General features: G+C 40.8%; 1 protein-coding gene across 4 annotated transcripts in view; it reads right to left on the bottom strand.

Annotated features, from left to right (window-relative positions):
- FRMD4B (FERM domain containing 4B) overlaps positions 1–23,423 on the bottom strand; it is a 193,989-nt gene that overhangs the window by 113,431 nt on the left and 57,135 nt on the right. For all 4 annotated transcript variants that reach the window (XM_055557789.1, XM_055557788.1, XM_055557791.1 and 1 more), the window contains exons 2-4: positions 20,813–20,878; positions 18,161–18,255; positions 6,908–7,000 (exon numbers count right to left, since the gene is read on the bottom strand). In XM_055557789.1, coding sequence (XP_055413764.1) covers positions 6,908–7,000; positions 18,161–18,255; positions 20,813–20,878 — 254 coding nt within the window. The remainder of the gene's footprint in view (positions 1–6,907; positions 7,001–18,160; positions 18,256–20,812; positions 20,879–23,423) is intronic.

Raw genomic sequence — 23,423 nt, 5'->3', positions numbered from 1 at the left:
TTTAGGGAGGTGATGGCTGGGCGGAGTGAATCATGGAGAAATGATGAAATCTTCCACCCAGTGTAAAAGTAAATGGGTCAGGGACTTCCCTGGTGGTCCAGTGGCTAAGACTCGGCACTCCAATGCACAAAACTTGGGTTTGATCCCTGGTCAGGGAACTAGATCCCACATGCCACAACTAAGATGCTGCATGCCATAAACTAAGACCTGGTGCAGCCAAATAAATAAATATTTTTTAAAAATAACAAAAAAAGAGTGAGTCAAACCCAAGCCAGACAGTTTCCAAACTTCCATATTCAATGACCATATATCACATCATGGAATTTTTTACCCCCTGAACATGTGGTTGAGGCAGTCTTTGTTATTTTTATATCATAAAAATAGTTTACATTTAGTGAGGGTCTTCATGACATGTTAACATCCTCCAACAACCCCCCTGTATTACTGTCAGTTCCTATTACATCTTCTAGATGAGGACCAAAGCCCATAGAGGCTGCCAAAGGCCACAAAGGTAATACACAGAAGAGTCAGGGTTAAAAGTCAAGAGCAAGGTGAAAGCACTGGTTTTTAAGGGATGAGTGAGGTACATCTGGTTATGTTGAAGACTTTTTTGTTTTTGTTATTTTTTTTTAATTGGAGGAGAATTGCTTTACAATGTTGCGTTAGTTTTGCCGCACAAAAACGTGATCACCCATAAATATACATATATCCCCAAAGACTTTCTTTTTTTTGTCTTTTCCTGACTTATGAGAATGCTACTGGCCAGGGATGCTGCAAACATCCCATAGAACAGCTTGGCTCCCTACAATGAAGAATTACCTGGCCCCCCGGAATGCTAGCCAGAAACCCTGGGTTCATGGCCGAGCTCTGAACTTCTGTATCCTCCAGCCTTTTCACCCTTCATAATACTACTGCTTTCCTCTGCCCTTTCGATGTCGCACTGAGGACAGATTAGAGAGGAGACTGAGCAGATTCCCACAAACGCTGTCTGATATGTGATCCAGGGAGCACACAGAAACGTAATCCTGTAAGACAGTGGAATTGAGGTTCAGCCTGTGCTTTGAATGATTCTGTGTCTTTCTGGAACTCTCATATGAATGAGGATGGTGGATCCTCAAAGACAGAGGCTGCTTACCAACCGCCTGGAAGTTCAAGTATGGGTTAGGCCAGGAGGTCACAGTCAATATTAAGGCAACCGACAGATGCTTTCCCCAGGTTCTGGGATAACATTCAGATTGGCGTGTGGTGGTGGGCAAAGAGGTCTGGCTGACTCACACATCTGCCTCAAATACCTCTGTTGGGCCCAAGGTAGAAGGAATCCTTTATTTCTCTGTGCTTTTTAATCACATTCCTCTGGGAAGAGATGAACTTTCCTGTCCTCTCCTTACTGTAAATCACCTACTCTTTGATAGCTCTAAAATAACTCATGGCTATCCAGCCACAAACACTTTACTTTTCTTCCTTTTATTACACGTCACACTTGCATTTTTTAAAAATTGCTTAATGTGTTTATCGTAGGAATATATAAATAGACAAGCAAAAAATCATTCCCATAATCACTCTCTGTTGTTCAGTCTCTAAGTTGTGTCAGACTCTTTGTGACCCCATGGGCTGCAGCATTCCAGGTTTCCCTGTCCTTCACTATCTCCTGGAGTTTGCCCAACTCCATTGAGTTTGTGATCTTATCCAACCCTCTCATCCTCTGCTGCCCCCTTCTTCTTTTGTGCTCAATCTTTCCCAGCATCAGGGTCTTTTCCAATGAGCCGGCTCTTCCAATCAGGTGGCCAAAGTACTGGAGTTTCCGCTTCAGTATCAGTTCTTACAATGAATTTTCAGGGTTGATTCCCTTGAGGAAATCACCCTACCCAGAGATTAATTACTGTTAATATTTTAATTTTTTTCCTACTCACATCTTTTACTTAAGTGCAATCCTGTGGTCTGCTTTTATTCCCCAGAATATGTTGGGAGCATCTTTCTCTATCAATAAATCTTTCTTCACCAGAATCTTTACCTGTTGTGCTGTATTCCAAATGTTTGTCTTCCTTTTAAAAAACAAGCAAGCAAACAACTGGAATGATGTGGATCCATGAGTTGTAGTCATGATACCTCCTTGAGTTAAACTCTTTCTACATGTTCCAGAAACAGGCCAGGGGGTGATAAAAGACTTGAAGAAAGTCTTTCAAAGACTGTGTTTGCAGCAACTTTGACTGAAAGGTAGCAGTGTTTCTCCACATCTCCTACCAGAACTCTCCACACACAGCCAATTCTCAGCTCCAAGTGTCACACACAATACTTACTGGTACCTCTGAGAAGTCACTTACAGTTCCTGAACCTCACAAAGGTGGTTTGGAAAGAGGAGGAGAAAAAGAGGGGGAAGAAGAGCGGGAAGACCAGACAGAAAGAAAGAAAAAAAAAAAAGAGCAAGAGGCAGTATGATAAATGCAAAGCGGAGGGGGAAAGACCCCAAGACCCTGGCTCTGCTGGAGCTGGGTGGTACCAGCCAGAGCCACCTCCTCCCCTGAGGTGATGGGAGCTTTTCCAATGAGGTCACGCCCAATCCCCTCCCTAACCTCCCCACTTCTGATTTTAAAATGCCTGCTTGCTCACTATCAAGCTTTTCAAATGCTTTCATCTGGGCTGCATTACCAAAGAGGCCTTTGTGTTTGTGGAAGATAATTTACAGCTGCAGATAACAACCCAGGCCTGGAGGAGTCCCTTGGCAGCCTGGGGGCGTTTGGACTCACAGGAAAACAGAGGATGGATTAAATGAATTACGGTGCATACATAAATTATGGGGCGTCAATACACACATGTGTCACACCTAGGGTTAGCACCCACCACTGAGATTTTGTAACTAAAGCAAAGACAAAGGTTTAATTCTGAAATTCATCAAGGGACAACTAAGTGCCTGCACTTGAAATGTTTTCTTCCCTCCATGCAGAAGCTACATGTGTTTCTGAGCTGCTCCCTGCATCCTGGAAGATATTAACCAGAAGAAAGTCTTTCCCTGTAAATCTGAAGGATGCAAGTGTTTAGCTCAGGAAGCAGTGAAACAGTGAAACGATGTTGTTGCTTGGTCCCTAAGTTGTGTTTGACTCTTTGCAATGTGCCAGGCTCCATGAGATTCTCCAGGCAAGAATACTGGAGTGGGTCGCCATTTCCTACTACTGGGCATCTTCCCAACCCAGGGATCGAACCCCCATCTCCCACACTGGCAGGCAGATTCTTTATCACTGAGCCACCAGGGAAGCCCAGTGAAGGGACACAGGTCAAATATGTGGCACAGAGACTGCCATAAGGTTAATGCTACATTTTAATAGAGAGGAAACCTCTTCAGAGCAAAGCTTTATGGTATTTTTCTTTTTCATAAACACTATAATTTGAAAAAAAAAAAAACCCTCTTATATTTGCATATTACTCTGCAAAGTTATTTTGTATCCCCTGATCTCTTTTTAATTCACAACCGACTTGCCCAAGATCACACTCACTATCTCCAGGACACAGTATCAGAATTTGGGCCAGGAAAGTGGAAGTTTTGGGGACTGGAGGGGTGACTCTTAAAAACATTTCCTATAGTGATTCAGATATGTGGCCCTTCTCCTCCTGGGGAAGCTCTGAAATGCAATGTACCTTTTCATCTTATGGCTTCTATTACAGTGATCATTTGTTCACTGTAAAAATGCCATAACTTACTGAATTTATCTTTACTGTTGGCATTTGGATATCTTTTTATTTATGTATTTTTGTTGCACTGTGAGATCTTAATTCCCTGATCAAGGATTGAACCTGGGCCCCAGCAGTGAAAGCACCAAAGGAACTCCCCTACATTTGGATATTCTTAATTGTTAGCAATGAAAAGAGCAGTTATGTACATCCATATAACACATTGCTTCTGTGGGGATTCCTTCTTTTGTGTGCACTAACCACTCAGCAAGTGTGTGCTTCAGTGTCCATGAGCAAGCGACTCATACCTGCTGATGGGAAAGGCAGTGACCTTGAAATCAAGAGATCATGTGTATTTCTAGAGGCTTCTATGGTGACTATGTGTCCAAATACAATCAAATGCTCTTTGCTTCTACTCTTTAGTGACTCACATCTGTTGTCACGTCAGGCAACCAGGGGTGGGTAGTGGCGATGTCTGTTAGGACGTAAGTATCAGCAGCGGTCCTGTTTACTCAGGAGGCTAGAGACCCTCCGAGACGCCAGTGACTTCACTGGGGTGGCTATCATCCCATTTGAGAGACCCCTGAAGAACTGTACTCCACTCACTGAGCTCGGTCAGTTGACTTATTTCCTTGGTGTATGCTTTTTGCTCTATCATTTCTTTAATTAAATTGAAGTAACAACAAGTCCTTAATTGGAATAATAACAAAGACTATTATGATCTCACTGCACAGTTGGCAAGAAGAATTAAGTGAATAATTAAAAACCTGATAAGGGCTTTTAAACATGTGAGTGGTTAAGTGAAAGTAAGGCAAAGTGATTATGGGACACTTGTGAGATAAAGGCTGAAACTCACAAACAGGCAGTATGCGACTTCTGACTCCCCAGAACCTGCTTTGGAAAGACAGGGCTGCCTTATGAGTGACTGCTCAGAAGAGAAGACTGAACTTTCTCCCCTGGCATTTTGAGATAAAAAATAGATCAGAGAGTAGTGGTCAAAGAACTAGTGCTTGTTAAATTCTCCAAAGACATAAAGCTCTCACTGAGTAGTCAGGCTACAGAAACACTACATGTGTGCACAGAGATGGAAGTACAGGGATGTTAGCTGCAATGCACATTTTAATAAATCACTGGAAACAGCCTACAGGCTTAATAGGAGCCTGAACAGCTAAATTATGGATGTGCAAAGAAGTAAATTAGACTTTTATATACCCAAGGAAAGATCTGCTGAAGCTGAAGCTCCAATACTTCGGCCACCTGCTGAGAAGAGCTGACTCACTGGAAAAGACCCTGATGCTGGGAAAGACTGAAGGCAGGATGAGAAGGGGGCAACAGACGATGAGATGGTTGGATGGCATCACCAGCTCAAGGACTTGAGTCTGAGCAAACTCCAGGAGATGGTGAAGGACAGAGGAGCCTGGTGTGCTGCAGTCCATGGGGTCACAAAGAGCTGGACATGACTTAGTGACTGAACAACAACAAAGGAAAAATCTCCAGGTTAGGGGACAAAAAAAGTAAATCACCAAATAATTTATCAGCATTATTTTTCTCTAAGAAGGAGAGCAAAGTGGGGAAAAAGCAAGGGAGAGGCCTGGTGGAGAATAAGTCTTCTTTTTCATTCTATACTTTTAGGAAGTTTGAAATGTTTACAGTAATAATAAAATTCCTTGTGAAAAAAGATGCTGATTTATGTTGAGCCATTTCCCCTACACAATACAAGATGAAAGTTTTTCTATGCTTGGACCCCTGCTTAATTACTAATGTATATATTTTTTTATTATTGCTGCTGGTCTGTGTTTGTTTTCTTCTCCATTTCCATGGACACAGCACTCGTATCACACTCCAGGAAACTCCTATTTTTGTTTTTTTTAGGATTTCTGTGCACTTTTTCATACCGGCTACATCCTGGACAAATCACCATTATGCTACCTCCTTCCTGGGTTTTAAAATGTGACTTCTGGTGGTAAGGAAAAAAAAAATCTAAACCAGATTTCAGAGTAAAAAGCAGAAAACAAACTGGGGGCTGTCAATACTTTATTTACTGAATAAGGAGCAGCCTCCATCCTCAATCACCATCAATTCATATTAAAAAACAGACAAACAAAAAGGTAGGATAATCAGGACACCTTATTATGACACTTCTGGATTGCATGGAGCATAAGGAGGTTAAAAAAAAGTGTTTGTGGAAACTGACATGATTGTATCAGATAATCAATCATTGTATAACCACCCTCCTCCCCAAAGAAAGACATGAAGCCTCCACCAACATGTCATAAAACAAGTATAGTCCAACATCCAAAAGATAACATAAGCTCAGAATACAGGTCCATTCTTCAGGTTGATCTAGCTTTATGAAAACATACTTAGATTTATGGGAAATCTTCTACCTTAGCTTATTTTATCATATTTGGCTTCAGATCAAGAAAACAAATTTATCACGAAAATATATCAAATTCAGGATAGTAGCAAGGGGCTAGTACCTAAGAAGGGGTTCTCAGCAAAGCTGGTAACATTTTATTTCTTAAGCTGGCTACAGGAACACGGGCATTACTCTTTATAACATTTTATTATCTTTAATGTGAAAAAATATTTCCATCGTTGGCTGACTTTAAGAAACTACTGATTTAATGGAATACATCCATGTCAGGAGAAAATAACTGAGGCCCATATGTATGGTTAAGTGATCTGCCCAAGCAGAATTCAGAAAACAAATCAAGGATTCCTTCCTAGCAGTCTCTCTTCAGGAAATCAGAATGTAGATTTCTGCATTAAGGTAATTCTTTCCATGAGCAGTTGTTTGCATTTTATTGTCTATTCCAATTAAGGTGTGAAACTGTATAAAATTCAATTATTTCCATAGTCTCTAGAAAACATACATACATAATATGTAAAATAGTGTTTGTATATTTCAAATTATAAAAATCTAGAAGTATGTTGAGTCAAAAGCAGGTTATATATTGAAATATATTACTTATATTTTTTAGCTTCACATAGATTCAAGAGCCTTTGAAAATTAAAGGAAGGTGAGTCTATCCTTCATTTTCAAAGGAAAACAGTTCTACACGTATCTATGGTAACTCGTTCCCCAGACTAAGATAGCAGAAAATCTCTTTCACATAATATTTTTTTTGACAGGTCTCTTCTTTTTTAAAATTCTTTATCTCTGATCACCAAGAATGTTTTTTTCTCTTTTAAAAACAAAAAAAGACCCAAGGGGATGGTGGACGTGTCTCTGGATACCTACCTCACAGAGAAGTATAAGATGGTTGGGCCTGGTTTCTTGGGTAAATCGTGGTCAAGGACTCGGTGGTCTAGCTGAAGCCAGTTCTGCTGACCCCTGTAGGAGTAAAACAAGGAAAAAGGATTACACAGAAAGCCAGAGCAAGTTTCAAGAAACACTGTGCTGGCAGAGCTGTGGGTAACAGTTACACTCACATGTGGATGGTAGGAGTGTAACCTGTTACCACCAGTCATGGGGTCAACGGAGCAATTTCTATCAAGATTATAAGAGCACCTGCCTCTGGACCAGCATTTTCATTTCTGGGAGTTAATCAGGATAAAATCACACGTGGAAAATGGGCCATGTATAAAGCCACTTACTGCAGCACTGTTTGTAGCAGCAAAAAGCCTCGAAACAACCTAAGCATCCAACAGGATATTGTTTAAAAAAAAATGAATGTAAACAGCAATGAAATACTATGCAGCCACACAAAAGGTCAGAAGCGTCTTTACAAACTTATCGTGAATGATTTTTAAAATACACTGTTAAGTGAAAATGAAAGATGCATAATGAGTATAATATAGTGCCATTATTTTAATTAAAAAAAGTATACCTAGACATATGTGTATTTATATTATAGCAATAACTCAGTGCATCATAAAATGAACAAGAAACTGAAAACACTGGTTGCCTTTGAGGTAAAAACTAAATTTTTATTAACTACAAAATCTGAAATATTTTAGATAATCAAGAAGGGAAAAACTTTTGTTTTAATGAAAAAGGACAAACACAGATAACAATACTACAGCTTTTATAAGAAATATGGGGTTGACACACTAGTATATCTTCGACTGTGAAGTCAAGTGGGCCTTAGGAAGCATCACTCTGAACAAAGCCAGTGGAAGTGACGGAATTTCAACTGAGCTATTAAAACCCTAAAAGATGATGCTGTTAAAGTGCTGCACTCAATATGCCAGCAAACGTGGAAAACTTGGTAATGGCCACAGGACTGGAAAAGATGAGTTTTCATTCCAATTTCAAAGAAGGACAGTGCCAAAGAATGTTCAAACCACCATATAAGCACGTTCATCTCACATGCTAATGAGGTAATGTTCAAAATCCTTCAAGCTAGGCATCAACAGTACGTGAACTGAGAACTTCCAGATGTACAAGCTGGATTTAGAAAAGGCCGAGGAACCAGAAATCAAATTGCCAACATCCACTGGATCATAGAAAAAGCAAGAGAATTTTAGAAAAGCATTTACTTCTGCTTCATTGACTATGCTAAAGCCTTGAAAGTCTTTGACTGTGTGGATCACAACAGACTGTAGAAAATTTTTAGATGGGACTACAAGACTACTTTACCTATTTAATGAGAAACTAGTGTGCAGGACAAGAAGCAACAGTTAGAACTGGACATGGAACAACAGACTGGTTCCAAATTGAGAAAGGAATATGACAAGGCTGTATATTTTTATCCTGTTTATTTAACTTATATGATGAGTACATGATGTGAAATGCCTGGGCTGGAATCAAGATTGTTGGGAGAAAAATAAAGAACCTCAGATATGCAGATGACACCACCCTAATGGCAGAAAGTGAAGAGGAAATAAAGACCCTCTTGATGAAGGTGAAAGAGGAGAGTGAAAAAGCTGGCTTACAATTCAGCACTCAAAAAGCTAAGATCATGGCATCCGGTACCATCACTTCATGGCAAATAGAGGAGAAAAAAATGGAAATAATGGCAGATTTTATTTTCCTGGGCTCCAAAATCACTGAGGATGGTGATTGTAGGCATGAAATTAAAAGACGGTTTTTCCTTAGGAGAAAAGCTGTGACAAATCTAGACAGCATTAAAAAGCAGATATATCACTTTGCCAACAAAGATCTGTTTGATCAAAGCTATGATTTTTCCTGTAGTCATGTATGGATGTCAGAATTGGACCATAAAGAAAGCTGAGTGCTGAAGAATCGATGCTTTTCAACTGTGGTGCTGAAGAAGACTCTTGAGGGTCCCTTGGATTTCAAGGAAATCAAACCAGTGAGTCCTAAAAGAAGTCAACCCAGAATGTTCACTGGAAGGACTGATGCTGAAACTCCAATACTTTGGCCAATTGATGCAAAGAGGCGATTCACTGGAAAAGACTTTGATGCTGGGAGAGATTGAGGGCAGGAGGAGAAGGGGGCAACAGAGGATGAGATGGTTGGATGGCATTACTGACCCAATGGACATGAATTTGAACAAACTCCAGGAGATAGTGAAGGACAGGGAAGCCTGGCTTGCTGCAGTCCATGGGGTCGCAAAGAGAGTTGGACACAACTTAGTGACTGAACAACAAGACTAGTATATATAGAATAGATAACTAAGAAGAACCTAGTGAATAGCACAAGGAACTCTATTCAATACTCTGTAATGACCTATAAGGGAAGAGAATCTAAAAACGAGTAGATATATATGTATGTAATATTGACTCACTTTGTTTACAGCGGGAAACTAAAATAACATTGTAAATCACCTATACATCAAGAAAAGATTAATTAAAAAATTAAAATATGGGGTCAAATACTCTCTGGGAGCTGTTTTTGGGTATACATTATGGACTTCCTACTATTTAACCATGTATCTGACGATTCATTCAAGGGCTTCACTAAATTCATTGGCATAAACATTCTCCTGAAATTGTGACCTGAGGGATGGAAGACACTGTGGCTGGGGATTGTTTACATGACTTTCCCACTAGTTGATCCACGTTAGATTACAAATTCCCAGAGGGCAGAGACTTCATTTGCTTGCTTAGGCAAAACTTCATGCTGACAGTGGTGTATATAGTGTCAAATTATAACAAAACTGATAATGATTCAGGAGATATTTTCCACCCTATTTTGGTCTTTGAATAGTGTTTTTTTAAAAATCAGAAAACTCTAAGCTGTATTTATTATAAGTATTTAGAAAATGGAGGTAAGAATAATACTAGTGATGATAATAATAGCGCTAATTTTTACTGAGCAAGTACTTAGTGCCAACCAACTTGGTACTTGAAAAAAATATTAATACTGTATTTTACAGTAAGTCTGCAAAGAAAATTAGCAGAGCTAGGATTTGAACCCAGACTTTGAATACAGGAGAAAGTGAGATTAGGGGAGTGAATCAGCTTTCCTAATAACTTTTAGCTTCATTTTGTCACTTACTATGTTTTTATTTTTTGTTTTTTTATTTTATCACAAGTTTTAATACAGGGTAAAAAGTGTGTCTTTATTTTTGTAATTATTAGGTGAGGCTTCTGATAACTGTCTCTAGTTTTCCTTCAAGGAATATTATTAAGATAAATATATCTTATCTGCTGATATAAGTGACATAAGGGAAGATTCATAGAATTACTGCTTTCGTGGGTAAAAACTATACAAGGACTGAGGTGTGTATGTGTGTGTGTTAATCACTACAGTCATGTCCAGCGCTTTTTCAACCACATGGACTGTATAGCCTGCCAGGTTCCTTTGTCCATGGGACTCTCTAGGCAAGAATATTGGAGTGGGTTGCCATTTCCTTCTCCTGGGGATCTTTTGAACCCAGGGATCAACCCTGGTCTACCTGCATTGTAGGTGGATTCTTCACCATTGAGCCACTTGGGAAGCCCCATGATTCAGGTTAACATGCTACTTTCTAGTCTCTGAGACTAAAATGAGATCAAAAAACACTTTATCTTTATAACCTGCTTTTCTCAAATTTTTCCATCAGCAAATGGGACAGATCTAATCAATACCTCAAAAAGACAGTTGAATCCACATATTTCATCTCTATTACCTGTGGTAGACCACTTTGAAACCACAATCACAGAAAACTAACCAATCTGATGACGTGAACCACAGTCAATGAAACTGAGCCATGCCATGTAGGGCCACCCAAGATGGACCAGTCATAGTGGAGAGTTCTGACAAAATGTGGTCCACTGGAGAAGGGAATGGCAAACCACTTCAGTATTCTTGTCTGAGAACCCCATGAACAGTATGAAAAGGCAAAAAGATAGGACACTGAAAGATGATCTCCCCAGGTTGGCAGGTGCCCAATATGCTACTGGAGATCAGTGGAGAAATAACTCTAGAAAGAATGAAGAGATGGAGCCAAAGTAAAAACAATACCCAGTTGTGGATGTGACTGGTGATGGAAGTAAAGTCTGATGCGATAAAGAGCAATATTGCATAGGAACCTGGAATGTCAGGTCCATGAATCAAGGCAAATTGGAAGTGGTCAAACAGGAGACGGCAAGAGTGAACATCAACATTTTAGGAATCAACAAACTAAAATGGACTGGAATGGGTGAATTTAACTCAGATGACCATTATATCTACTACTGTGTCAAGAGTCCCTTAGAAGAAATGGAGTAGTTATTATAGTCAACAAAAGAGTCTGAAATGCAGTACTTGGATGCAATCTCAAAAATGACAGAATGATCTCCGTTCATTTCCAGGGCAAACCATTCAATATCACAGTAAACCAAGTCTATGCCCCGACCAGTAATGCTGAAGAAGCTGAAGTTGAACAGTTCTATGAAAACCTACAAGACCTTCTAGAACTAACACCCAAAAAAGATGTCCTTTTCATTATAGGGGACTGGATTGCAAAAGTAGGAAGTCAAAAAATACCTGGAGTAACAGGCAAATTTGGCCTTGGAGTACAGAATAAAGAAAGGCAAAGGCTAACAGTTTTGCCAAGAGAACACAGTTCATAGCAAACATACTCTTCCAACAACACAAGAGAAGGCTCTACACATGGACATCACCAGATGGTCAATACCAAAATCAGACTGATTATATTCTTTGCAGCCAAAGATGGAGAAGCTCTATACAGTCAGCAAAAACAAGACCGGGAGCTGACTGTGGCTCAGATCATGAACTCCTTATTACCCAATTCAGACTGAAATTGAAGAAAGTAGGGAAAACTACTAGACCATTCAGGTATGACCTAAATCAAATCCCTTATGATTATACAGTGGAAGTGAGAAATAGATCCAAGGGATTAGATCTGATAGAGTACCTGAAGAACAATAGACAGAGGTTCATTCTGACATTGTACAGGAGGCAGGGATCAAGACCATCCCCAAGAAAAAGAAATGCAAAAAGGCAAAATGATTGTCTGAGGAGGCCTTACTAATAGCTGAGAAAAGAAGAGAAGCTAAAGGCAAAGGAGAAAAGGAAAGATATACCCATTTGAATGCGGAGTTCCAAAGAATAGCATGGAGAGATAAGAAAGCCTTCCTCAGAGATCAATGCAAAGAAATAGAGGAAAATAATAGAATGGGAAAGACTAGAGATCTTGTCAAGAAAATTAGAGATACAAAGGCAACATTTCATGCAAAGATGAGCACAATAAAGGACAGAAATGGCATGGACCTAACAGAAGCAGAAGATATTAAGAAGAGGTGGCAAGAATACACAAAAGAACTGTACAAAAAAGATCTTCACGACCCAGATAATCATGATGGTGTGATCACTCACCTAGAGCCAGACATCCTAGAATGTGAAGTCAAGTGGGCCTTAGGAAGCATCACTACGAACAAAGCTAGTAGAGGTAATGGAATTTCAATTGAGCTATTTCAAATCCTAAAAGATGATGCTTTCAAAGTGCTGCACTCAGCATGTCAGCAAATTTGGAAAACTCAGCAGTGGCCATGGGTCTGGAAAAGATCAGTTTTCACTCCAATCCCAAAGAAAGGCAATGCCAAAGAATGTTCAAACTATCACACTACTGCACTCATCTCACACGCTAGCAATGTAATGCTCAAAATTCTGCAAGCCAGGCTTCAACAGTATGTGAACTGTGAACTTTCAGATGTTCAAGCTGGATTTAGAAAAGGCAGAGGAACCACAGATCAAATTGCCAACATCTGTTGGATCATTAAAAAAACCAAGAGACTTCCAGAAAAACATCTACTTCTGCTTTATTGACTACGCCAAAACCTTTGACTGTGTGGATCACAACAAACTGTGGAAAATTCTGAAAGACCACCTGACCTGCTTCTTGAGAAATCTGTACGCAGGTCAGGAAGCAACAGTTAGAACTGGACATGGAATGACAGACTGGTTCCAAATCAGGAAAGGAGTATGTCAAGACTGTATACTGTCACCCTGCTTATTTAACTTATATGCAGAGTGAAAGTGAAGTGAAGTCGCTCAGTCGTGTCCAACTCTTTGCGACCCCATGGACCGTAGCCCGTCAGGCTCCTCTGTCCATGGGATTCTCCAGGCAAGAATACTGGAGTGGGTTGCCATTTCCTTCTCCAGGGGATCTTCCCAACCCAGGGATCGAGCCTGAGTCTCCTGCATTGCAGGTAGACGCTTTATCCTCTGAGCCACCAGGGAAGCCATCATGAGAAACACTGGGCTGGATGAAGCACAAGTGGAATCAAGATTGCCAGGAGAAATATCAATAACCTCAGATATGGCGATGACACCACCCCTATGGCAGAAATCAAAGAAGTACTAAAGAGCCTCTTGATGAAAGTTCAAGAGGAGAGTGAAAAAGCTGGCTTAAAAATCAACATTCAGAAAACTAAGATCTTGGCATCTGGTCCTATCACTTCATGGCAAATAGATGAGGAAATAATGGAAACAAGGACAGATTTTATTTTTTGGGTCTCCAAAATCACTGTAGATGGTGACTGCAGCCATGATATTAAAAGACGCTTGCTCCTTGGAAGAAAAGTTATGACCAACCTAGACAGCATATTAAAAAGCAGAGACATTACTTTGCCAACAAAGGTCTGTCTAGTCAAAGCTATGGTTTTTCCAGTAGGCATGTATGGATGTGAGCATTGGACTATAAAGAAAGCTGAGCACCAAAGAATTGATGCTTTTGAACTGTGGTGTTGGAGAAGAAGTCCCTTGGACTGCAAGGAGATCCAACCAGTCCATCCTAAAGGAAATCAGTCCTGAATGTTCATCGGAAGGACTGATGCAGAAGCTGAAACTCCAATACTTTGGCCACCTGTTGCAAAGAACTGACTCATTTGAAAAGCATCCCCTGATGCTGGGAAAGGTTGAAGGTGGGAGGAGAAGGGGACGACAGAGATGGTTGGATGGCATCACCGACTCGATGGACATGAGTTAGAGTAAACTTCGGGAGTTGGTGATGGACAGGGAGGCCTGGCATGCTGCAGTCCACGGGGTTGCAAAGAGTCGGACATGACTGAGTGACTGAACCGAACTGAACTGAGGCCACTTTGAACCAACTGTCCTTTTAGGCTAGAATTTTACCAGTCAAAGGCCCATCATCTCAGGCCCACTGGATGGAACGGAGATCAAAAATCACAGTTGTGTTGTGAAACCTATTTATTATTTCATAATAAAGAAAGCTCATCTAGCAAATCCTTTCAAACAAGGGAAGGAAAAAAAGTTAAGTGGGTTGAAAGGGATGGGAACCATTATGGGGAACAGAGTGCTGCCTTAGGAGGGTCGTGACTGCCCTCTAGGGGTAAAAGACTCACTCTGCACACCGAACACCAGAAGGCACTCACAGCCTGAGCTCAGGAACTCTAACCCTCCCTTTTACAGGATCACGAATTTGTTTTTGTTGGTCACCGTCACTACTTTAATTATGTAAGCTCACAACTCCATTTTTCCATTTCTCTTCCTGGCCCGTGGAGTAGGATAGAGACAGTGGCTAGTTTCATTGACAAAATGTCCCCTCGGCTTTGCCTAACTCCATTTGGAGAAGTTCACTGAAGGCAAAGAGCTGATGTGGCATGTAGGCTGGAAAATGCAATTCATTCAGCATCCTGGGAGGGATCCGACTCAGTGGTTTTATGAGGGCGGGGGGAAGGGCAGTGCTGAAAGAAAATACTTTCCAAAAATATTTACCAGACAAAGAAAAAGAACTAGGCCTGTGACCAAGACATTCCAAGGAGACACCCTTCAACGAAGCAATTTTCCAGACTTGTTCCCCAGAAAGGTAGAAATGGCCAATTCCCCCTCCACGCTCCAAAAGCCGAGCTCATACTTCTTCCAAAAATAAACACAGCTAGAGTCAGAAGACACCTTCCAAACTGATCATAATTCAAAAACAGACTCTGTTGTCACTTGCAGGGGAGTATGCAAAGGGCATTTTGGAGCCAGGCTTCTTGGAAAGGCTATAACCACTGACCTCTCTCACCAAAGGAGATAGCTAGAGGAGGCACTTAAGTGAGACATTCTTCCAACAGAGTATTTAAAAAGAGATCATCCCAAGGCACATGAGGTGGAAGGTGGCCCAAGTCGGGAAAGGAAGTCATTCGTATTATATACACCTCTCTTTCTGAAGAGAAGGTCCTAGTCTGAACGCTTGATTTATGCCCCCTCTGGTTATGCTCACCTGAGCTTGGAGCATTCCCCAAAGCCTGCCATGCCTGCCAGCCCTTTTTCCCAGCCTACCAGGAACCTTGCAGCCTGGGACATTTGCAAGACCACAGTCATCCATCATGTCAGTTTCATGCAGAACAATCTTCAATGGCCCCAGCGTGCTTTCTCCATCTATGTGACTCTCAGGGCTCACCTTTGAGTTAGACCTTCTTATACCTTAATCCACGCTCAGGCCAGTTTCTTCCCCACTGGGCCGTGACCATGTCCATGTATTGACCCTCAAAATGTCTCCTCCCTGGAGCCCTGTTTCCTCTGCCCTCTAATGAAGGTCTTCCTGTCCTCACTCCTGTGTGGGCTCCCACCCAAGCCCTGTGTAGCCTCCTTCAGAGCACACCTGCCTGCCATGACTACACACAACAGGATGATAGCTTCCTTTCATTGTGTGCCTAGGCCCTAATATAATAAATACTTTGGCCCCACTGCGGGGCCTTTCAGGCGGGTTTGATCCCTGGGTCGGGAAGATATCCTGCAGGAGGATAAGGCACCCCACTCCAGTATTGTCGCCTAGAGAATCCCATGAACAGAGGAGCCTGGCGGGCTACTGTCCATAGTGTTGCCAAGAGTCAGACATGGCTTAGCATGCATGCATGCACATGACCCTATTATATGTACCCTAGAAAGTACTTGTTATTTTGGTGCTATTATTATGTCCACTGTACAGATGAGAAAAGTTGAGCGTCAGAGATTTTCAGTCTAAGATAACAAGCTTCTCTGACACCCACCCCCACCTCCCTCTCCACCTTATCTTGTACCACTTTTCCTCTAACTATTCAAGTCAAACTGGCTTTGTTTTTCTTTCTCAAAAATAAAAAATTTAAAAAACCCTCAAAATTAAAAAAAAAAGTCAAGCTTATTCTCACCTGAGAGTTTTTCCACTGGCTTTAGTTGGGAATGGCCTCCCTGACTTTTGCAGAATTGGTTCTTGTTTTTTACTATATGTCACCTTTCAGAAGCCATCCTGATTCACCCTCAAACTGACTCCCCTTACCCCCTAGTTTTTCTTGATCCAGGCCTCCTGTTTCACGTTCTTCACGTTCTGGTCTTTTCTCATTTATCTGTTTATTTACCTGTTCTGCAGGACCATATATCAGTGCAACATAAACTCCATGAGAGCAGGAACCTGGTCTGTGATGTTCACGGCTGAATCCTCAGGAGCTAGAACAATGTCTGGCATTAACTGGCACTCAAGAAATAGGCATTAACTGGCACTCAAGAAATAGCTGTTAAATGGATACATTCCTCCAATATTCATGATTTTAGCCTCTACTTTATGTGATCTCTCCTTAAATGATAGCGTTTGTGTACTTATGGTTTTTATCATAGAACTCAGCCATCATCTATTTACGGTTTTAAGTCTTAGGTTGCTTGGTATGATTCCATTACATACAAACTCAGCCTGTGTGTATATATCTAATCGCTGACTCCCATGAGCTGGTCTTGTCTTTCCAGCTAGAGCCTGTGCTCAGTGGACATCTGTATTTCCTGATTCATCCAGCAGAGGACTGATCAGACAAGTTCTCAGACCGTAATTGAGTAAACAGATAATTTTGCGATGCAAATGAGATGGGTGATATGAAGCATACTTTTCCCCTTTGTTGAACTCTATTCAGGAAACATCCTGAATCAGAAATCAAAGTTTTAACGTTTTTCTTCTACGTCTCCTGACAACTCGTTTGTCTGGTTTTTGTCCTGCCCAAGTCCTAAGCCCAATGGCATTTCCAAGAGGTCCAGGCTGCATATAATCAGTGTTAAAAACAAATTAACCCCTTCTTGAGATTATTTTCTGCCTGGTTAACCTGAAGAACAGAAAACCATTTAAAATGGGAGAGTTATGCAAAGAATGCTGGCTGGTTGGCCAATATATTTTGTGTCTGTAACACGTTTTCTTAAATTTTAATATTTGAAGAGTTCTCTGGAAATTATTCCATAAAGAGGAAGAATTCTTTTGATGTATCAAGCTGCGTGTAATGTAGAAAAATCAGGCTGCCATAAAGCACACACATACCCACACAGAAAAGAGCCTGTAAGACTAAACACATTTGCTTACATTGAGTTTTAAATTCTTATGAATTCATTTTTTTACAGCTGTCTCATTTCAGAGAGGATTTCAGTTGTTGACAAATATATACATCATCCAAGTTTGCATTAAAAAATGTAAGTAAAAGAAAAATATGATAGTAAGAAGGTAACATAAAATAGACCTACGTATAAGTTCAAAAGTTCATCCCGCATTAAAGTATATACATATTTGTTGGGTGAGCCACAAAATTGCCTTTAAACTTTCTTGCCATGAAGTCCAAACATTCATTCAGTTTTAACACGAGTGGATGACATTCTAGTATTTCCATTCCTGACAGATAAGCTAAATAAGAAGGTACAATTGCACTCAAAGAAATGTGAAGACAGAATATCATCAGAAAAAATAAGCTCGTTGCAACAAATTTCTAAAGCACTTGGACAATATTTTGAGTTCTTAGAATGGTCAATATTCCTTTTCTCCTTTTACCTTAGTCCTACAGAAAAGTCTTGCATTAAAAGAGGTTTAGCTAAGCAGGACATGGGGTTTCCAAGGTGGCTCAGTGGTAAAGAATCCACCTGCCAGGACAGGAGATACAGGACACATGAGTTTGATTTCTGGTCGGGAAGATCCCCTGGAAGAGGAAAGGCTACCCACTCCAGTATTCTTGCCTAGAAAATGCCATAGACAGAGGAGCTCGGTGGGCTACAGTCTATGGGGTCGCAGAGAGTTGGACACAACTGAGCAACTGAGTACCCACGTGAGCAGGACATATTCTAATTCTTGAAGCAATCCCCCCCCACTTTGGCCAATTGTGAGTGATGCATATAGGAAGTCCAGACAAAAGGTAAAAGTGTTCAAACACTTACGTGTCATCTGTAAACGTGATTCCAAAGTACTCCTTTTCTTTCAGGTTGAAATGAGAAGCCACGAGATCCAACAACTCTCTTGATAAAAGTTTGGGCTGTTGAGATATAAACCTGATTAGACACTCTTGCTTACTGCTCCCACCTTATTCTCTCCCAAACAGTTTAAAACAGCCTTTGTTTGTCTGTCTTGGATACCTGTGCCTTTCTGTGCTTAGGTTAACTTACTGTAGACTATTCTCTAAGGGCTTGGGAAGGGCAAGAAATGGGAACAGGAGCATCGCTGAGATGATCGCTCTCATATATTTGCAATTCCATCCAGAGCCTTAATTTTTCCTCCAAGGTAAAACTGTATTTATTAATGCATTGTTGTTTCAGAAAAAATGCTCTTTTATAAACAGTATGGTGCTAGTGATCAAGACAAAGAATGTTAACCACTGCCTAGGCTATAGGAATAATTTTGCTTGGTAACGGTCAACTGAGGAGGCTCAAGACCCAAGGCTGAGGGGTCACAGAGAGAACTAACAACAACAAAAAAATAAAAAAAACAGTAATAGTAACCATTTATTGTACTGAACTTCTATCCATGATTTCATTTTAATCCTTACAATGAGCCTATGAAGTAGGGGTCCTTTCCATTTCATAGATGCGCCAACAAAGGCCAAGAGAAGCCAAGGATCCTATTTGATGTTCCACTTAAGAAGCGTGTTTGAATCCAGTTCTGTCTGATTCCAAAGACTAAGCTTTTCATTTCTCTCCAGGGATGGAGTAACTGCATCCATTGTGCAGATCATTATCACCAGTACTTACTGGGCACCTCATTAGAAGAACAACCCAGTCTATGAGCTTTTGGGAAGCACAGGCTCTGGTGCTAAGAAGATGGTTTGGAATCCGCCAAAAAGTCCAGAGTGAGAGCGGGTGGTGGATTTACAGGGACTGGGGAGGGAAAAGGGGACCTGTTAGGGAGGTGTTCTAGATGGACTTTTTTCGAACTTTGAGTCACACAGTTTAGGACTCATTATGGTAGTTTGAGGGTTGGATATTTGTTGTTGGGGAAGAAAGAATTGGGGATGTTTGTTGTTGGCAAAAAAAAAAAGAAGAAAGAAAGAAAAAAAAAAAAAAGAAAAACAGAAAAGAAGAGAAATCTAGACCAAAAGGTCTACTCTGGTGAAACTATTACTGACTGTACTATTTTTGTTCTAATTGAAGCCTGTACATAGTGGACTGGGCACAAGCCTCAGAAAGGAGAAGAATTTAGGTTTGGTCAAGGGAGGGCATTCTTGTCACAGCTGTAGGTGTGGCTCTCAGCAGGCTCTTCCATGATGTTTTAAGGCTGTGAGTCCAGGGACTTCCCTGGCGGTCCAGTGTTTAATACTCTGTGCTCCCACTGCAGAGGGTGTTGGTTCTATCCCTGGTTGGGGAATTAAAGCCCAGTGCTTGGCAGCCAAAAAGTAAAACAAACAACAACAAAAAAGAATCTGGGTCTAGAGTGCTGGGGGAAGACAGAGAGAAGCATCAATAATCAAGATACCATCATTCATACAGCTCCATGTGTTTTACAGAGATTTCATTCACATATATAATCTAGTTTGATGTTTTTTAATTTTACTGAAAAACACTTGATTTAAAACGTGTTAATTTCTAACACAAAGTGACTCAGCTATACATATATTCTTTTTTCATATTTTTTTTCCATTGTGGTTTATCACAGGTATTGAACATAGCTGCCTGTGCTATACAGTAGGCCTTTGTTTATCCATCCTATATCTACTAGTTTACATCTGCTAATCCTGAGCTCCCAAGCAGACTCACAGACATAGGGAACAGACCTGTGGTTGCCAAGGGGGCGGAGGTATGGGAGGGAAGGATTGGGAGCTTGGGATTAATCTAGTTTCATTTTAACCATAATTTCTGAGACGAAGATGAGTCAATCTTAACCCCAGCTCACAGCTGTTGTAAATGGGTATTTAACTTAGACCATGCCATGTGGCAGGGAAAGCAGCAGAATGCAGAGTCTTAGCTCATAAAAACCCTTTCTGGGGGGCTTCCCTGGTGGCTCGGTGGTAAAGAATCTGCCTGCCAATGCAGGAGATGCGGGTTCAGTCACTATCCAGGAGGATCCCACAACCCACAAGCCTTACACCACAACTGCTGAGCCTGTGCTCTAGAGCTCAGGAGCCACAGTCACTGAGCCTGCATGCCCTAAAGCTCGTGCTCTGCAACCAGAGAAGCCATGAGAAGCTTCTCATCGCAGTGGGAAGCCCGCACACCGCACCTAAAGAGTGGCCCCTGTTTGGCCCCTAGAAGAGCCCATGTTGCAACGAAGACCAAGCACAGCCAAAAATAATAATCTAAAAAAAACCCCTTTCTGGGAAGCATTATGGTCAGCGATTGACCAACAAGAGGTAATTCAAACAAATTGAGTCACTTGCCCAGGGTCAAACAGCTACTGAGTGTCAAAGCTGAGACTGGAATCCACACATTTCTGAATCCTGTCACCAGGCTATAGTTACTCTTAAGTACAGGCAGGTATTGGCTTTGAAGCCCCCGCAAACAATCCTGTGTCACTGGTTCTGAGGCGCAGATAAGCCAGCAGACTGAACACAGGCCCCGAGGCTCACAGAGGGAAGCCGGATGCGCGGTGGCAACACCTACCTGAACCAGCAGCTCCAGTCTCCGGTCATCCAGGAGGCACACCTGGCAGTGCCTGCCTTCTGTCATCTGCGGGGACAAGACAGCAAGAGGGGCATCAGGCTGGGGCCGGCAGGCACACCCTCGAGCTTGATGTACCATTTCTCTACATGTGATGTGCTCGGCCTAAAAATGCCATAAGCTGCGGTAATCGTCAGTTTTGGTCATCGTAAACAGATTTATTATACGGCATCAGCTCTTAGGTTTTTTTTGTTTTAGGTCTTAGACTTAAAAGAGAAAAGAATGAAAAGCAAAGACCAATCAATATGTTTAAAATATAATACCTATATGGCACATACAAAATTTAACTATGAAAAGTAGGTTTCCTGCTCAGAGGAAACAACTATATTTTTCCTTGAATCAGTATTTTATTTTTCAAATGAAAATATTTTATTCATTAGTGTCTTTCAATAAACACAATACATGCATAAGGTCATATTTGACATAATGTATTTGACAAATGAAACTCAAGTTAAAAAGTAAAGTCTCCAGTTTTGAAATTTTGGTCCGCCTTTGTAATATATCACTACTGAAATTGATAGTTAAGAATAGTTAAGATACCCAGCTAAGAACAGCTTGATGTACAAACTACTAATTATATTTAATTTTTTATCATTTATAATTGCAATATAAGGAAATTATTTCTTGTAAAATATTTAAACAATGCATAAAATGCAAAGATCCACTTTGATTACCAAAAGCTCCAAACCATTCTACCTGCACAAATTACCACGCTGTCAGTTTCAGGCGAATCCTCACAGACCATCTTTATATGGATTTTCAGATATACACATGTACATGTTAAACACACATCAGTTCAGTTCAGTTGCTCGTCGTGTCCAACTCTTTGCAACCCCACGGACTGCAGCATGCTAGGCTTCCCTGTCCATCACCAACTCCTGGAGTTCACTCAAACCCACATCCAATGAGTCGATGATGTCATCCAGCCATCTCATCCTCTGTTGTCCCCTTCTCCTCCCGCCTTCAATCTTTCCCAGATATGTGTTAAAAACATATATTCTCATATTAAATGTTCTATTTTCATACTGTTAGACACATTGTTCTCACAATGACACAATGAAGCAGGTACTCTTAATATTTGTATGTATATGAAACTGTGGTCTGTGTCGTATCTGGTATCTGTGTATATGAATATTTATATGTGTGAGGTTCTTTTTCAGTTCAAGTAGAACTGCTACACTCACTGTTTGCCCTTTGCTTTTTTAATTAAATATTTCTCGGATATCTTTCCAATGTCAACACATATAGACCAACCTCACTCTTCATAAAAGGTCTATGGTATCAAATCATTTGTGCAGACGTATAATAATTCAACGAGTGTCCTGTTGAGAAACACTTCGGTTGTTTTCTGCCTTTTGCCGTCATAAGCAATGTCATCATAAATTTTGCACATCTAGCTTTGTTCATGGATGTAGAACTGCTGGGTCACTTTTGAAAAGCAAGCACAGCACTTCGTCTCTCAGCTGTTGTACAAAATTCTAAGACCCTGGGAATTCCCTGGTGGTCCAGTGGTTAGGACTTATGCTTTCACTGCTGTGGGCCCAGGTTCAATCCCTGGTACTGGAACTAAAATCCTGCAAGCCACGTGGCTTGGCCAAACACAAAATGAAGCAAAACTGTAAGACCTGGAAACTCAGATACATATAATCCAATTTTAAAATGAAAATTGCCTCCATTACTAAGCAGCAACTACATACTCGGCATTGCTCGAAGTGTTTTTATAATATTATCTCTGAGTTCCCTAGTCACCGTCTGAGCTTGGTGTTATTATCTCCAATTCAATAGATGAGAAAATTGAGGCTCAGAGTGGGATAAGCCATGTGAAAGATACTAATCATAGTATTGTACTTATATTTTTTAAAAATTGGGGTATAGTTGCTTTACAATGTTATGTGAGTTTCTGCTGTACAATGAAGTGGATCAGTTATATGTATATATACATCCCCTCCCTCTTGGAAAGTCTAGAAAGTAGCTCAGTTGGTTAGATGGTGGCATTATGGAGATGTGGCCCATAAGAACTTTGGAAACAGTGCTAAGAGGTAAGTGAGTAAGTTCTACGTTGTCTCATTTCCCCTGATTATGTCCTTAAATCTGCAAAGCCAAGTCTTTGGTGGCAAGAGGAAAGGAAACATATCTTTGTTTTAGGCACTAAGCTGGGAACATCATGGAAACTATCTCATTAAAACTCCACAATATGACAACACCCCCATTTTACAGACAAGGAAACCAAGGTAGAGAGTTTAAGGTTAATTATTCAAATTTGCCTGGGCAAGAAAAACCAAGTTAAAATTTGAATTAATGTCTAAATGAAAAAAAAAAAAGTCATCTTTTTTCCTACTGTTCTATAGGGCTTCCCAGCTGGTGCTAGTGGTAAAGAATCTGCCTGCCAATGCAGGAGACATAAGAGATGTGGCTTCAATCCCTGGGTTAGAAAGATCCCTTTGAGGAGGGCATGGTAACCCAATCCAGTATTCTTATCTGGAGAATCCCATGGGCAGAGGAATCTGCTGGGCTGCAGTCCATGGGGTCGCAAAGAGTAGGACACAACTGAAGC

The sequence above is a fragment of the Bubalus kerabau genome, chromosome 20 (genome assembly GCF_029407905.1).
Source record: "Bubalus kerabau isolate K-KA32 ecotype Philippines breed swamp buffalo chromosome 20, PCC_UOA_SB_1v2, whole genome shotgun sequence".
Lineage (NCBI taxonomy): Eukaryota > Metazoa > Chordata > Mammalia > Artiodactyla > Bovidae > Bubalus > Bubalus kerabau.
This window is presented reverse-complemented; position numbering and strand designations above follow the sequence as displayed.